The sequence below is a fragment of the Epinephelus moara genome, chromosome 4 (genome assembly GCF_006386435.1).
Source record: "Epinephelus moara isolate mb chromosome 4, YSFRI_EMoa_1.0, whole genome shotgun sequence".
Lineage (NCBI taxonomy): Eukaryota > Metazoa > Chordata > Actinopteri > Perciformes > Serranidae > Epinephelus > Epinephelus moara.
Genome location: NC_065509.1, coordinates 16,935,221 through 16,952,244, shown reverse-complemented (window position 1 = coordinate 16,952,244; position 17,024 = coordinate 16,935,221). Strand labels below are relative to the sequence as shown.

General features: G+C 43.1%; 1 protein-coding gene across 2 annotated transcripts in view; it reads right to left on the bottom strand.

Moving 5' to 3' along the window:
- Window positions 1–946: 946 nt before the first annotated feature.
- Window positions 947–17,024, bottom strand: part of n4bp3 (NEDD4 binding protein 3) — a 35,275-nt gene continuing 19,197 nt past the window's right edge. For both annotated transcript variants that reach the window (XM_050043236.1, XM_050043237.1), the window contains exons 2-10: window positions 10,071–10,342; window positions 9,763–9,934; window positions 8,365–8,574; window positions 8,000–8,121; window positions 7,665–7,860; window positions 7,481–7,573; window positions 7,138–7,389; window positions 6,687–6,945; window positions 947–6,171 (exon numbers count right to left, since the gene is read on the bottom strand). In XM_050043236.1, coding sequence (XP_049899193.1) covers window positions 5,753–6,171; window positions 6,687–6,945; window positions 7,138–7,389; window positions 7,481–7,573; window positions 7,665–7,860; window positions 8,000–8,121; window positions 8,365–8,574; window positions 9,763–9,934; window positions 10,071–10,309 — 1,962 coding nt within the window. In that variant the 5' untranslated portion in view covers window positions 10,310–10,342 and the 3' untranslated portion in view covers window positions 947–5,752. The remainder of the gene's footprint in view (window positions 6,172–6,686; window positions 6,946–7,137; window positions 7,390–7,480; window positions 7,574–7,664; window positions 7,861–7,999; window positions 8,122–8,364; window positions 8,575–9,762; window positions 9,935–10,070; window positions 10,343–17,024) is intronic.

The following is a 17,024-nucleotide window of genomic DNA, read 5'->3' as shown; positions in this document are numbered from 1 at the left end:
GACTTGCAGTGACTGTAGGCTTGTGATTCAGCTTTACTCGTCGTGGGTGGGGGAAAGTCCTCTGATCATTGTGGCTGTTGTTTAATATATACTTAGAAAATTCCTCTGCTGCATAGCTTTTATTTGAGATGGAGTCATAGAAACATTTAAATCCATACATTTCCTCAGGGCTCATTGTATCACTTCATACCACACTTTGCAGTTTTAAAGTTGTACATTTATATAAGGAGTCTTGAACAAAGATGACACATATTTCACTGGGTGAGGCTGATAGTTTGGGTATTATAAGAGTTTGTATATATTATTCAGATGGTGATGTGCAAGCATACACTGGGGGAAAAGCCTGTCACAAGGTCCAAGGCATTTGGATGTTCAATACAATATGTTTAGATGATCAACAGTGCAAGTTCCCCGGTGTCCTCTTGAAAATGGTGATGTCACCTCACACTATAGTGAGGCTAATTTGTTTAGCAAGCACCACACCAGCATAGCTCACACTGACAATGCAACATTACACTCAGATTTAAGAATTTTATCTGGTTTCATTTGGAAATGGGTTGAAGCACATGTTTTGCGTGGACTTTCACTGAATTTCCTCTTTTTTCTTTCTTTGGTTGACAATCATTCATTGCTTCTTTGAGTGTTCCTTCGGATAGACTGCTAGCGCTCCGTACTTCTGTCGTATTAATTTTGTTGAATGTTTGCATTTCCTGCTTTTGTGTGTTAATGCAACTTTTATTGTAAATATTTATCCTCTAACATGTTTCATATACTTGCATCTGAAATTAAAATAAAAATTTATACTCCAAGTCAGCTTTGGAGGTGTGACATGGCATCAGGTGGTGGCCTGCTCCCACCACACAGGGTTTCCCAACAGTATCATGGGCAAAATTTATATTGACTTTTTAAGGACCCATAATAAAAATTCCTTGACCATTCATAATATATAACAAGAACAGAGCCGTGTAGTATACTTTACTCCAAATATTAACTATATTATTAACCTTAAACCAGCAGTTCCCAACTGGTGGGTCGGCGTCCAAAAGTGGGTTGCGGTCCATTCGGAATGGATCGCAAGTGACTCACTCATATGTCAAGTTGTAAAAAACACACTTTATTTTTAGTTACAGTGAATTTCTGGCCCTTAACTTTTATTTTGAAGTGCCTTCTCCTGCTGTAGAATGAGTGACTAACTGACGACTACTGGACAGAGACAGCAAACTTGCTCAACGACCTTACCAAAGTGTGACGCTGTGTGTATTAAACTGTGTGGACCTTAAACTAATGACAAAGGGGAAATCTGGACCCTGTGGTTGGACCAGTTGGGAACCACTGCCTTAAACTATTACGCTCTACTTTCAGACTAGTTAAAATGAAACCAATGTACACATGGTGCTCAGAGTGGCAGCTGAATGCCCTGTGCTGCCCATATCAAGGCCCCATCTCAAAAATGCAGTACAATTTAAAAGTAGCAGTGGTGCATAGATATGGAAACATTCTCGCCCCACTTGCCTGGTGTTATTCATTCACCAAGGTTGCATACAATGAGGGAGAGATGGAGAATGTGGGTAAAAAATGAAGTGTACATGATGGTAAAGGTGACACATCAACACATATTAGAGCCATGTTTCTTTACCATCTACAGAAAATAAATCAAAGGTCCATTGTGTAGGATTTTGGGGGATATACTGGCGAAATGGAATATAATAAGTACGTTTTTGTTATTAGATAACCACCTGAAAATAAGAATCATTGTGTTTTCAGTAACTTAGAATGAGCCGTTTATATCTACAATAGGGAGCACGTTCTCATCTATGGAGATTGCCCAGACGAAGCCCAGAACGGACAAATGAAACACTGGCTCTAAATAGGGACATTCACATTTTCACGTCAGCTTCTTTAGATAACAGCTCCTCCATGACGAGCAGCATCAGACAAACACTCGATTGTATTCAGTGTTTTTTACTGGTCTAAATCACCTGGTCCATTTCTTTTGGAGAGGAAGAGACCCTTGTGGATAATTCGGCTCCTGGTAAAAACCTGGCTGCCAAACATTGAACACTGAAGGAATTCAGACTGGGAGAAGTTTCAGCTGGTTGCAATGTGTTATCCTCACCAGCAGCATATGCCACTAAATCCACTTAAATCTTACACAGTGGACCTTTAGGTTACAATATGTGGAAGGTTATCCACAGACATGACTGTAACACTTCAATTACACACAACAAAATACGATGACTTTTCATAAACTTTCAAGGATTTTACTGAGTGTATGACTTTTCTGGGCCTTGAAAATTAAATTGTCCAGGGTTTCCATGTCTGTGGGAGCCCCGAATAACTGATTTATCTTCATGGTTTTATATCTGCTCAGCCTCCTTTCAGCACCACTTGGTGGTGCTATTGCTGTATTGAACTGACTAAATAGCCCTGAAGTGCATTAGATCACAAGCTGGAGGTTTTAATGAAAATGAGTTTCAACAAGGAACCATTTTTCCTTTCTAAATTCTGATTTCAAATAATCATTTGAATTCATCAGACGAACAGCACTGATGGCATTCAGCACTGCAACCCTCCCACAGAGTGATAACATGAGGTAAGAATCCTTTCTCATCCCACTTCAGCAAACCACTCCTGAGCTGTGCAGTTATATTAAGCCCCAGTTTATATAATGCTTTAAATGCCAAGGTAAGGGCCTCGTGAGTCAGCCACAGCTCATAGCTATTCAGATTATGACCCTGGATAAAAAAATAAACCTGCGTTATGGACTGCAATTTCTCATTTTTCACACTATTTTATAGATATTCTCTTCTTCAAAACCATAAACATAACACATGGATTTGAAAAAAAAAAACAGAGTCAAACGTTAAGCTTTCATCCTTGCCAAGACATCCTTGGCACGCTGTTCTAGTTTGCACATTTGATGGTTTCCATAGAGGTGCTTATTTTCTTGAGCAAACAGGGATCCTCCTATGTTTCCATCTCAGCCGACCCTCCAGCTCCCTGCCGTCTGTGCTGCAGGAGATGGTATGTGAGGACTGGCTGGGGTAGAGCAGGGAGGGCCTTAGGGAGAGGCTGAGATAAGGATTCAAGGCTCAACCTCTAAAAGCCACATTAGTCCCAAAAGCCTCCACCGCTCTGTTGTTCATTCTGTCATAAAGCTCCTGTCCTTGGGTTTTATTGGCACGCTCTGTGGAGATTTTAAGCCCCTTCGGAGCAGGCAGCCGTCTGAGCCCTCGGGTGAATGCCATCAGTTACGCCACTAACATTTTGACAAGTGATTTCTGGTGCGTTTAATTCAAACAATGTCGGACAGTAAGGCCTATAATAAAGCATTTTGCAGCCTTGATTTACCCCCCAAAATACCATCGGGACAAGCACCATCTACAAAGCTCTTTCACCACTTCATAAATGTTTATTATGAATCCAAACATATATATCTATATTGTACAGGTTTAATTCCAGTAAATAGACAAGAGTCACAGTATGTTGAAGGGTTGGTTGAGAGCTGGCTTTTGGATGTTCATATATTCATAATAAACAATACAAGAGAGCAACTTCACCTATGTCATGCATTTTATAATGGCATTGGCTGGGTATGCGCAACAAATCGCACCGGTAAGCAGGGCAGTCATGTTTAACATCCGAATGTGTCGATCGCTTTCACTGCAATCAAAACATGTGGCAATATGCCCATTTAAGACAACAGTGTGCTTGAAATACAATGACAAAAGGCCGATCAAATCAAAATTACATTATGTACAAAATATATAGATCTCACCTGACAGGAGCTGGAAACTCAATGAGATAAAGGTCCAACATTTCCAGTTTCTTAAGTATGGTACACAGTTTTCTCCATGGCAAAGACATAGCATTAGTACCTTGGCACCAGATTGGTTTAATCCCAAATACTTAACCCAGAGATGCAGCTCTCCTCACAGACCCAGGTGAACCCTGAATCCACAGAACCTTCTGCACAGACTGAACAGGTGCTGAGATGTTCCTGGGCCACACCAAATCCCTTTGAGTCCTTTGGTTACTGTCTATGAGACTAAGACTATACAGCAGTCCAAACCAGAAATTATCTATCAAATGAACATAAAATATAAACAATCAGGATATTAATTTGCTCATTTACAGGTTTATAATTGGATAGAAGTCTTAAGCAGGACAGTTCAGGTGTTTGGCTGTATTTTTACAGAGTTGTCACCACTCTTCTGCCAAAGGACAGACGAGACACAGACAGTGTCTCTGTGCAGCTACCCTCAGTATTAGTGTGTTCTGTAGGAGATTATTGGTCCAGTCTTTGCAGGATCAGGGCATTAAACAATCAACAAGGGTGCATGGGCAGAGAATGGCAAACAGACAAGAAACTATGGAAGCCCATGAGAGGCCAGGAGAAGGAAAACAGATGAAAATTATGCATGGTAAAAAATCAATATACTCTTCAAAGTCAAAAATATGAGATATGTATATGTGTCAGACTTTTGAGGTAGTACTATCCCAGTGTTGACGTAAAGTCAAGGTAAAGCAAAAATAAATGTGTTATGAGTTTACCACACAATAGAAAAGCGTGTTATTAACCACTCAGCCAAATTTGATTCTCTGCTCCAAGATGCTGGGGGCGTGTCTGCTGAAGAAACTGAAACGAAGATGGAGTTGCTGCGAAGCGAAGAACTCTCATTAGCAGCTAACCCAGTAGCACAAAGCACACACACACACACCCTGAGTCAAAGAACAAAGGCTTGGCTGCAGCGACAGACTCTTGTTAGCAGCTAACCCAGTAGCACGCAGTCTATGGTGGCACAGCACACACCCTCTGAACCAAAGAGTGAGAGAGCCTCTTGTTCAGCAGCTAATAGCAGCTAACGTTAGCACAAAGCACACACCCACAGCAGAGCAGTAACTGCTGGGTAGCCGATTCGGGCTGAAAGACTTAAGGGTATGTTAGTGATGGCTAATTTGCCTGTGTTTATATGATTGTGGCATTTAACAAATATTAGACTGAGAGAGCTAAATGAGCTTGTGGAATGTAGCAAACTCACTGGTAGCCGAATGAAATGATAATAATGCCGTGAGAAGGGGTGGGCCAAAAATACCACCAAAACCAACTGTTGCAGAGGACCTCTACAAGTGCTGAACAACAAAACTGCTGTTTCAAGCTGGGCAAAGCAACACTTTAGAGGACACACAGCCTTATTAAATAACACCAGCGATTGACCGACCAATGAGAATTTGGTTGGACAAGAGCATATGGACCAACCAATCAACTGACCAACCAGAAGTTTACAACCCTAACAGGAGCATCAAATAGCTTTACCACAGCCACCACACTGGGGAAAGAAGAAGCTTTTTGCTGAGAGATGTGGAAAAATGTGAGAAATCTCTTTGTAAAAGCTGAAAAACGGTCTTACGGATAGTGTGAGCTTTAGTGAGTCAACATGCTGACTTAGTATCTGATCATATTTACACGGCAGATCAAAAGATTTGAGGATCACATCATTTAAAATGTGTTAAATAAAGCATTTTGACAAAGTGAATTAAAAATGTGATAGTTTACTCATAATTAATAACCTGGTAAGTACTGATAATGTCTAAAAGTTTTGCCTTAGTGAGTTAAAAATTCTTCCTTATCTCATAACTTTGACTTGTTAAGTCTATTTTTCCCCTTCTTCTGGCGGACATGGACCTCCATAGCAAGCACACTTCAGGGAGAAAACAGTTTGCATTGCAAATACCAGTCAGTCCGTCACATTCAAATTTCAGATGATTCAATTCTCTCTATCCACGGCAAACCAGAGGAAGGTCTGTCCTCTTGTTTTTCACCCCCTCTCTCACTCCTCAGCTCTGGCACTTCTCTTTCCAATGTCCCATCTCTGCTCCCTCCTCCCCCTCCTCCTCCTCCTCCTCCTCCTCCTCCACCTCCTCCTGCTCCTGCTCCTCCTCGCTCTCTGTTTAGCCGCAGCAGGTACAGTTCCCTCTCCAGCGCCTCATTGCGGTGGTACATTTCTAAGTAGCTGGCCTGCAGCTCCTTCTGGTAGCGGATGACCTTGTCCTTTTCTGTCTGCCATGTCTTCCTCTCCTCCTCGAAAGCCATTGCCTGGGCCTCGCTCTGGCGTCGCTCCAGCAGGAGCTCTGCGCGCAGACGCTCCTCCGTAGGGCCCCCGCATCCTCCTGCAAGCAAAAGGTCCACATGGCTTCAACTACAGGCCGGCACAGCCGTAGGGGGAATATAATGGAAGACACTGGCTGCTTTTAAATGTGCAGAGAACTCTGCTCTTGACCTGGTTAGTCAAATAACCTGATTTTGGGTCCAGGCATGTAAACATCCTAGCTCAAAATAACCCAGACAAGCTCCAGCTGTGTTGATAAGAAACCCAGTTTGGATGCCTCGCTTGCTGTGATATTAAGCAGACATCTGTGGCATATAATTATCTTGCTCCTTTTACTTTCCCCCCAAAGAATTTCCATGCATGTCAGCTTGGCATGTGCAGGCGTAGGTTTATGTAAAGTACTCTGAGACTTGCATTTGGTGAAGTGCTGTATCAACAAATGAACATTAAATTTGATCTGTACTTGTGGCGCCTCAGCATGACTACGTGTATTCTTTTTTTATCATCAAAGTACAGAGTTAAACAATGCCAGTGATGATATTTATACACAAGTAAAAGACAGACACATAAATCTACCTGTTGCCCCAGCTGAAGGACTCTCTTCACCTCCTTTTAAGTCCTCATGTGCAGTCTGAGAGGGGCATCTGCGACGCTGTGTCCCCTGCAGGACTAGCTTCAGTGCGTCTATCTGGCCCTCCCTGTTGCGCAGATCTGTGCGGGTCTCCCTGAGCTGCGTCTTCAGCTGGAAGATCTCACTCAGCTTCTGGGTCACCTCTGCCTGGGAGTCCCTCAGCTGTTGCTTCAACAGGGAGATCTCTCCTGACTTCTGGCAAACCTGAGAGGTAGAGTCAGGGAAAGATCAGGGATAATGGCAGGAGAAACATAAATTTTTACTGACTCTTCTGGCCTGGTTGTGATCTTTTTATCTGTGCAAACAAGGAGGTAATTGCGTTATCTTCACTGTCCCCTGTAATTACTACTTTTTAAGTGCCTCTCCCTGCTGTAAAGTTTCCTTCCAAGGCCATACCTCCCACTGTGTCTCCTCCAGAGTCGGACTGGTTCGCTTTGTTATGGCTCCAGCCTCCTGGCTCCTTTCCTTATTCAGGTTATCGAGCTCCTCTTGCAGTCGGTTCTTCTCCTGCTGGGCCTTGAACAGCTGCAACTGCAGGCTGCGCTGGGAACGCTGTGCATGCTGGGAAACCTGACGCAGCTTGGCGGCATACAGACGTTTCAGCTCCTCCACCTCCTTCTCCCACAGACGCTGCTTCCCTTCAAACACCTGCATGAAGGCAAGCAGATGGGGGTCAAACTTCAAAAGAGAGGCAGATGGATGTAAAGATTGATGATGAAGAACAGACAATGAGATTCACCTGAGCGATGGCGCCCTCACTTTCATCCAGGTTTCTCCTCATCTGTTTCAGCTCGTGCTCTTTCTCCACCAGTCGCTCCTCGAGATCCCGGACCTGGAAAAGAAAACATGAAGGACATACTAGTCTGTAAATCATTCTGACCTGCTCATCCCTCCATTCATCCATGCATCTGCGCAGTACTCACCACTTCCTCAACAGACAGGGAGAGTGTCCATTCATAAGGAGGTGGAGCCTCCCCTCCATATGGAGCCAAACGGCTCAGGGTTGCCATGCTCCGACACGCCATTTCCCCAATGGCAACACCGCCTGGCCCTGCAGCCTTCTGGCCCAGAGAGGTGCGTTCTAGGGAGCCAATGGTGTTGATGTGGCCCATAGATGCACTAAAAAAAGAAATCCCAAAGGCCATTAAAATCTCTTCCATTATCACCACCCACACAGTCATTAAGTGTAAAAAAATCAATTATAGCAACACTTCTTTTGAATATAAAGTAGAGCTAAGACAATAATGCCGCGGCAGACCTGATGTGAGACAGGTGTGGGCGGAAGGGAGGCCGGTATGGCGGCAGGCTGCTCATGGAGTTATGGCCTGAGTCTGACAGGTTATCATCCTCCTGGCTCATCCCACGCACCGAAGAGAGGGCCTACAGTCATAATTATGCAGTTATTCATCACTGTTACATTAATAGGTGGAGAAAAGATTTAATTTAATCCCAAATAATGAGTGAACACAATGACAAATCATGAGAAGTTGTTTTGCTCATGTAATCAATACACAAAGACTGGATCCTGGATCCAAAACCTAATGCACCTGTTCTCAGGCTCATAGCTCAACTTTGACTGAAGTCTATGAAAAGATTTTAAGTGATAACCGTAGGTTAAGATACCTTGTTTCCACTGGCTGTTGGTCCTCCATGACGTGAGGGTGACGAAGACGAAGACGACGTGGAGACAGCTTTAGGGACATGGGCGTAGGCTCTGTGGAGCCCGTTAGAGAGGCCATGGTCCACGTCCTCCGACTTGGATGATGGATAGAGGTTTTGCATGGAGCTGAAATTTTTGGGGGTGACAGGCTTGAAGGCAGACCTTAAACGAGCCTGGAGAAAAAGAGCCAAGTTCAGGGCACTTTTAGAGGATGCAAAGATAGTAGGAACTTTAGCTACAGGGGAGAGAGAGACCTTACTCACAGCAAACAGGGGCTGGGCAACAGAACAATAAATCACAATGTTTCTATTAAATCGATGCTGTCCCGCCCTGTGTGTTCTTAGAGTTGATCAATTCAAGCAAAAAAAAAAAAGGTGAGATTTGATTGCTGCAATAAATTCAGCAACACAGCAAGTGGCAGATTCTCAATCTATGCTGGTGAACCAGAGGCTGATTTATGGCGGTAACATGCTATGGGGGTGTTGCACCATGCTGCCTGAGATGTATAAATGTGATACTGATCAATTTAGCACAACCCCGGCAGCCAGTCACTGGCTGTATATCATTTATAAGAAGAACACAATGGGAAGTCATTCGCTTGCATCTGTGCCTGAATCTGTAAATAAGACTTGGTCCTCCACATACTGCTTTAGAGGACACTTTACAACCTTTAAGATTTCCCTGATTCTTTAAATTATGTATTTTGCTCTTATATCAAGATTTTAATAATGTAATGCACATTCTTTCAGGGCCTGAATTTCAGAGCAGGATTGTGGGTATTGTGCATAATTTCATCAATTCCCACAAATCAAGCACTTCTAACGTGCAACATTTCTGCACACATTCATGACAGTGTCTAATAAATTTCATCCAATGTCACTGGCACCGGTGCAGAATGTGGGTGGAGTGGACAACACACAAGGCTTTGAGCCTCTTCTGCTGTTGCGGCATCTCTCACGACAGAAAGGTTTCAGTGATGTGAAGCTGAAAGCATGCAAGCAAAATGGACCACTGGCGTCTGGTGGCACCTGAAAGGACTAGCGCAAACAGCAGTTCCAATGACCTCAACGTTAACAGCAATCATGTTCACATAACAGTAGCGTTGCTAAGGCAAGCAGCTGTCCAAAGACACATTTCAAAGTAACTGGCTCAGAATATATCCATGGCTCGAACTTAACAACATTGAAATGAGCTGCTTGATTTGTAAAATCTATGGTGCTGCGCCTTCTTACAGCCAACTTTAAGGTGTCACTCACTCATACAGCAAGGAAACACCATACACCTCCACCAAAGGTATAAATCAACTATAAATAGGCCTTATATGATTGACCCTTTGCAGTGTTTTAAACAACAATATTCACCTTTTCATACTTGCCCCCACTTGGCAGTGAGTTCTTTGTCAAATCTACTTCTGTGCCGTCTTTATGGTAGACCTTGGCGTATAAGTTGTCCTCCTCACGGCCACTGGCAGGGCTGAGGCAAGGGATAACGTCCTTCTTACCCTCACTGCTTGCACTTGCTTTAGGCTCTTTTCTGTTTGGAAGCACAATGGTTCAACTGTGATCAAGTCCTGTCACGTTTTATAGTTCCTCGCAGAGTTCTTCGCCTTCAAAGTTGCACAATGTAAAATGTTCTTTGAAAGCATGTGCGTCTTTATGGCAGCACTCACCTGGTGATGTTGAGGTAGTTGAGTAGCTCTCTTTGGGTGAAGCCTTTCTTCAGGAGGCCGTTGGTCTGTTTGGGTCTCACCTGGGGCACTGCACGGCTGCCTTTAGTCGGTGACACATCTGGCCTCTCCACCAGACTACCTACACTTCCCATGCCGCAACGGGACGAGAGGGGCAACGGGTTACGGAAGTTTTTGTTGGGGCCACGGGTCAGAGGAAGAGTCTGGACTGAGGTTGCCATTGGTTACAGGACTCGACGGGGAGATGAGGTGCTCTGTAAAAAAGAGGAAAAGGAAAGTGAAGAGGTTAGACCTGTTTATAGTAAATAATGAGCCAATGACCAAGATGGCCATGCTGTAGATGGTAACATATCATCAGGCTTCTTGTTGTGATGTTCCCTGCTTCTTGGTAAACTGTGGTATAAGCACTCAAAGAACTTCAGTTTACTTTTCATTAAAGACACAGGAACCAGGAAATACACACATCTGAGAGGCTGTAACCAGAGAATGTTGGCAGTCGTTCTTTAAAAATGCCTCGAAATGATATATTTTTTATCAGAACAGTTGTTTATTAATTTTCAGTGGATCAACTGATCGATTAATCAACTAACGGCTGCAGTTCGAAGGCTTTAAACCCAATTAATTACAATATGACTTAAGAGTCTACAACCATGCCAGCAGCTCGGTGAGGATGTACTTGGTCACAGTGGGGCTTCGAGTGAAATGCTAACATCAGCATGATAGCATGCAGACTTTTAGCTATAGACTATAAAAGAAGTGGAAGTAGCCACTGTGATGTCACCTAACGGTTTGCGGACTTCCATTCTGAAGCCTCGAGTCTGGCATTTTGGCCATCGCCATTGTGGCTTTTGAAGTGATCATTGGATCACTGAAGTAATTAGATTCCTATTTGGATGGGAGGGTAGAGGTGTGAAGGAGCGAGGGGTGGATCTGACTGAGAGGGCAACACCATGGAAGCAACTTGTCATTCACAAGGTAATCACGCCCAAAACCATGCCCTGCTTTATTGTCTATTTTACTCTAAATGTGCACCATGATTTACAGAATGAACATCATGCTGTATTGAAGAAAACTTGAAACTAGCGAGACCATAAACTCACTGTGAAAATGGTTACTGAGGTAACAAATCAAGTGACAAGTAAGGTCATTTTCTCATAGACTTCCATAATATCAGTCTTATTTTTGCAACCAATGGCGTCACCCCCTGCTGGCCATTAGAAAGAATGCAAGCTTAAGGCACCTCTGCATTGGCTTCACTTTTCAGACCTAGAGGCTACCTTTGATACAGTCTGTGCTTTTAGCAGATGAAATGTTTACTATGGTTATGAGTGTTAGCCCACATTTACATTGCAGCATTTGCTAATTGGGACTAGACACAGAGTAAAAGCCAAAAGCATTAGGGTTCATCATCTGTCTACCATAAATCTCTGTACCAATCCACCCAATTGTTGGAAAGAAACTTCAGTAAAAACATAAAATACCAACCTCATGGAAGCACTAGATGAAAAGTCAGGCGATCATTAAAATCAGTAACTTTGGGGACCATGAATGTTTGTGTAAAGTTAATGACAATCCATCCAGTTGTTGAGTGTCAGTCTAGACCAAAGTGATGGACCGACTGATATTGCCATCGCTAAAGCCATGCTGCTGGACTAAAAAGTGAGGCATTGTGTCTTTCCTTCTTCACTGAAATAAACTCCACCTCTTGCCCCTTTACTACCCTGGGTGGATGCTGATCTCTAGAGGAAAAGCATGAGCTGACAGACGTTTCATCAGCTGTGTTTCTCTGTACAGACAGCTGTCTCCGAGCACAGCTACAACAACTCAGCCTTCCCACACACAAGCTGACCTCTATGAAAACCCTATTATAGGAGAACAATGAATGTAAAATAATGTCTTCACAAAGAGGACAAATCCCAAACCAATTTGAAAATGTCTCTTTCATAATTCAGTTGTTACAGCATCAGTCCTGCCTCTCAGAAGCTCATGTTATCCTTTTCCCAGCAGGCAAATGAAAAGGCTACAGCATCACGGGGATCTGTAATGGGTTATGTTGTTTTTTATGGCAGCATATGTCACACCACAATCCTGCTACGTAACTCTGATCTAACTAGGTTACTACAGCAGGGCTCAATTCTTTAAAAAAAAGTGAAAAATAAATCAGACAGAAGTGCCCTGGTAACAACACATATTATGGAAAAATCAATGGAGTGCCAGCTTATTTTGTTTGCAAATTTCCTGCCTCTCATGAAAAGCATGTGTAACCAAATGTACCAATCACACAGCGTGCCTTCATAAGTCTGGCATGGCCTGAATACATTTCGAACGGATATGATGGCTGTCTGTGTGAGATTAAGTTTCCTGTCAGTCACTGCAAGCTACATTTTGTCGAAGAACGAAACAAGACAATGAAAAACATTTTCTCCTGACTTTGACAAAACTAAACCAGTTGCCAAGTTACCCTAACACCTACCTAAGAGCCACTATTGTTTTGTCAATTTGAGTTCGAGCCTCTTCAGCTCCATGCAGCAAATCTTCTCTCAACATCGTCTGTCAAATCACCCACATATCCCCTCCCTTCCTTCTTTTCAGACAACCTCATTAAGGCTCACTATTGATTTCACCCTTCTGACCCTCTCTTCCCGTGCATAAACACCCCCAGCAGCCATAAAACATTCTCGAGACCATAAAACACAAGCACGCTGCAGTCTCTCTGGCTATAAACAGGACTCGAGGGAGGCAAATTCTCCTTTTGTGCTCAGCCACAAGGGTACACAGGTAGAGTTTAAAGGGCCATACCACACATTTTGCTTGTTTTACCCCCTTAAAAAACAATTTTGAATACTTAACAATACTGCTAACCATTTTGTCAAACCACTCCACAAATTTTAAGATTAATTTCTAAACCTGCAGCTATGGGGTTGTATTAATTTCATTCTATTATTGAAATAAAACAGAGAGACTCCGTCATAAAGAACATGTCCCTATCAAAGATATGTTATTGTTCTGTGGTAAACCATTTTCCTCCTTCATGCAGTCAAGGACATCTGATATTTGAGACACGGCTGCCAAAAGCACTCTGCTGTAAAGGTATGTTGTCACAGGATCCAACCTGAAAGATCACTAATAAGAAAGTCAAATTTTTTCTTGCATTAAAAAGCGTGCTGTTTGACAGGTGACTCTAAGCCGTAGGTATTATTGCGTTAAACGTACCAACAAGATGAGTTTTGAGATCTGTTCCTGCTGACTCTTGCATAACTACAAAACAAGAGCAGAAAAAGGTCAGTGGGATGGATTAATATCATTCCCAAGCAAAATTCAAGTTGCTGCAAGTTGTTTTCCTTATTATTGAACCAAGTGCCTAAGAGTTAGGAAATCAAGCTTTGGAAACTTCTTTTCAAGAAATGGTACAGTACGTATATGATTTGTTGGATGACATATGTAACCCAACCCCTCCACCCCAGTATAATCTCTTCAAACAGACGCATATGACTGAAGAATCTGTAGGCATTGACCAATTGACCAATCACGATCAAGTGGGCTTTGGCCGAGCAGTCCGAGCGGAGAGCAAAAGAGGTGGAACGCACTGGCCAAAATGCAACCTCAGAACCCACTGGCTATGATCGGATGATGAATTTGCTTTCATATGCAAATATCTGTTTATAGAGCCTCATTAGTCTTGACATGTGTATATAGCGTCTCAAGTTTGCTAATCAGACTGTAAACCATGACCAGCACATGGAAGAGGAAGTCTTGGCACGGATATCCGTTATCCAGATATCCGCTGGCTACATGGTAACCCTTGAAATATTGGCTGTTGCCCCCAGAGGCCAGATTGTTGTCAGACTGAAAGCAGATGGGTTCTGAGAATACCTCCAGTATAGTAATCTCTATAAACAGATGTCTGCATGTACGCAGAATCTGAAGGCAAAAGTACAAGTTTTTATTCTCTGAGGCATTCTGGTTTCCGCAGTAGTATTGTCTAGGTATTATTGACCAATCACGTTTGAGCTGGCTTTGCTTGCCTGTAGGTAAACAGTCAGTACCTGCAGTCCCAGAACCCATCGGCTGTTGTCTGACAATGATTTAGCTTTTTATAACTTATCTGCATTCATATGCAGATATGTGTTTATAGAGATTACCCAAAATGTTGTCTGGAACTGTCTCAAGTTGCAAATCACACTGTAAACAATGAGCAGCGCATGAAAGAGGAAGTCTTGGCCGGGATATCTGCTGGCTACACCGAATATCTGGAAATATTGGCCATTGCCCCGGAGGCTAAATCGTCATCAGACTGAGGGCTGATGGGTTCAGAGATTGCCCACAGTATGGTGGTTGCTCTAGAGTATTTTGGCAGGAGCACTGCTACTTGAGGGATCAAACCTTGGCTCCTCCCGATTGATGACTAGGCCATACTGCTGCCTGACTGGCAGTCCTCAGTCATGACACACACACACTACCTTAAAGCAATCTCTCATTCTCTCTGTCACATAGAAATGTGCCATGGCTGAGCACAGACACCCCCAGTGACACTCTGGGATCTCCTCTTGCTTCTAATACAAGCCACATTTATCAAGTGCTTTGCACTGCTGGCCTCGACAGTTATAACAATTATGCAAATGGTTAAAATAGGCAGTGAGAGCTGTGCAACGGCAGCTCCAGCCCACTCCACTCAGGGCTCTCAGCCAGTCCGAGATCAAAGCTGCCAAAGCTGCTCATGTTTATATTCATGAGGTACGATTTCTCCCAATGTAAAACTTTCCACTAAAGCATCCGGCTCCTAATAAGCCAGTATAATACAGAGCTGAGGAAAGAGACCTGATAATCAATGATGATGAATATAATCAACTATAATGTGACAACCCGGAACTTCTCTGGTGCCGTCCAACCAGGAAGTCTGTGCCATGGGTCAGAGTAAGACATGATGGATATGAGTCAGTGCAGGTCATGCTGAGTGTGTATGTGTCTGACACCATATGAATAAATCATGAGTGTGCCAAACCTAATGGCCACTGGCCAAGGTCTGACACAGTATTTTTAGTCACGGTATTTTACTGTTTGTGTCTTGTATCTGCCAGAGACACCAGAGGCCAATCGATGCTTGACGGGAAGCCGGGGCCGAGGTGAGGGTGGGTGAGGCAAAGCAATTCTTTTGGGTAGATTGGAGGGTAGAAATCCTTTTAGGCAGCAACCACAAATCTTGCAGGACTGAAGAAATCTTGCATCCAGTTGTTTTCCATAATTGCCTTCTAGTTTATGGGCCTGAGTAAACCAAGAGACACAGCAAGATTTACAACCTAGCCCTGACTAACCATGGGGCCCTGAAACATAACACACAACCTTAAATCTCACACACACACACACACACACACGGATCAAAGCAGTGCTTCCTTCCAGCCTTGAACACTCATGGTCTAATTGAAAAGTGCTCTGTTCTTGATTTACGCTTCTTTCAAAGCAGTGACGAGCTTGTTCAAAAGCTGCTAACTTTGATCAAATGCAAAAATGTTTAACATCAGTGAATCACAGAGCTGCACAGGTAACAGATGAGCCTCTGATGCTGTACACTTTCCCTGCATCTGCTGCTGCACATGTTGCTGGTCACCTCTTTCAGAAAAGGTAAATGCTGCAAGCTGGAGCACTTGTGAGCACCTTGTGGGACTGCACCATTGAAATAAAATGATCATAATCACATTTTACGTCTATGGATAGAGAGGGAACAGAGGTAAATACTGCAATTCAAAACTGAAAGTAGTATAAAATCAAATAAGTTTTGTTAACACTGAACAGTCATTGTAATATAGAGCAGTGCATACTAAAGAGGAAAGATGTGAACATGCTGCTGAGAGGTGTGAGTCTCTAAATGCTCTCAGTGAGGCTTTACAGTGAAAGGTTTTGGCTCGAGTTTTCTCAGGGTGATACCCTAACTCATCCAGAAAACCATACAATTGCCACTTTACTCCAGTCACAAAGAAAACAAAACATGCAGCCTTCAAGAGGAGGGTTTCAAGGACGCTCTCTCTCCTCAATTATTGTAATCAGGTGTCCTGCAGGGAAGACAAAGCTTTCAATGAAATGCTTGAGCGTGAAGAGGGGACATTTCAAACCCCTCAGAGACACAAAGGTCAGCAATGGGACTGAGACAGAGGAGAGAAGGACGGGGAAGCCAAATTCCAAAGATGCTTTACAGAACGCAAGCTCAGGCTCGTCAGCTTTTTTGATGCACAAAACGCCTCACTCCCACGGACGCTCACTCACACTTGTGTGCGTGCGGGTCACTCAACACAGTGCCAGAAAAAAAGCTCACGCACAGCTCGCAGCTCCAGATCCTCTGCCCTCTTCCCTCAGTGCTCTCTCTCCCCTGATCCACGATCAAAGTTTGTTTACGTTTGTGGGGTAACTTTGCAGGTTACATCTAAAACTCCCACACAGCGCACACTGTTACATTATATAAGCTCTATCAAAGCTGTGCGCACTAGTTTTCACAGCTGTTAGTTGTGTAAAACACTATAGAGCGATTACCATATCAGCCACTGGCCTTTTTTAATCTATTCCACAGAGAAGTGCAGTGTTATATTTAACTCCTACTCTGCCATTGCAGGATGTGATGATGCAGTGTCAGAAGATTGATGCATCATGCTAAGAAACATGTTTCCACCACATTTAACAGCCAAAACAGGCTAATTATGCACATACCTTTTAATATTTAATCAGTAGTGCTAACTGGATTTCATTTTTAACTAGTGGAAATGACATTTAGACATGTCAAAATGTCATTTCAAGATATCTGTAAAACAATTTCAGCATGTTACAAATATATTTTCAACCAGTCAAACTGATTTACAGATGTCTAATTTAATTATACAGTGGTGTGAAAAAGTGTTTGCCCCCTTCCTGATTTCTTACTTTTTTGCATGTTTTCCACACTTAAATGTT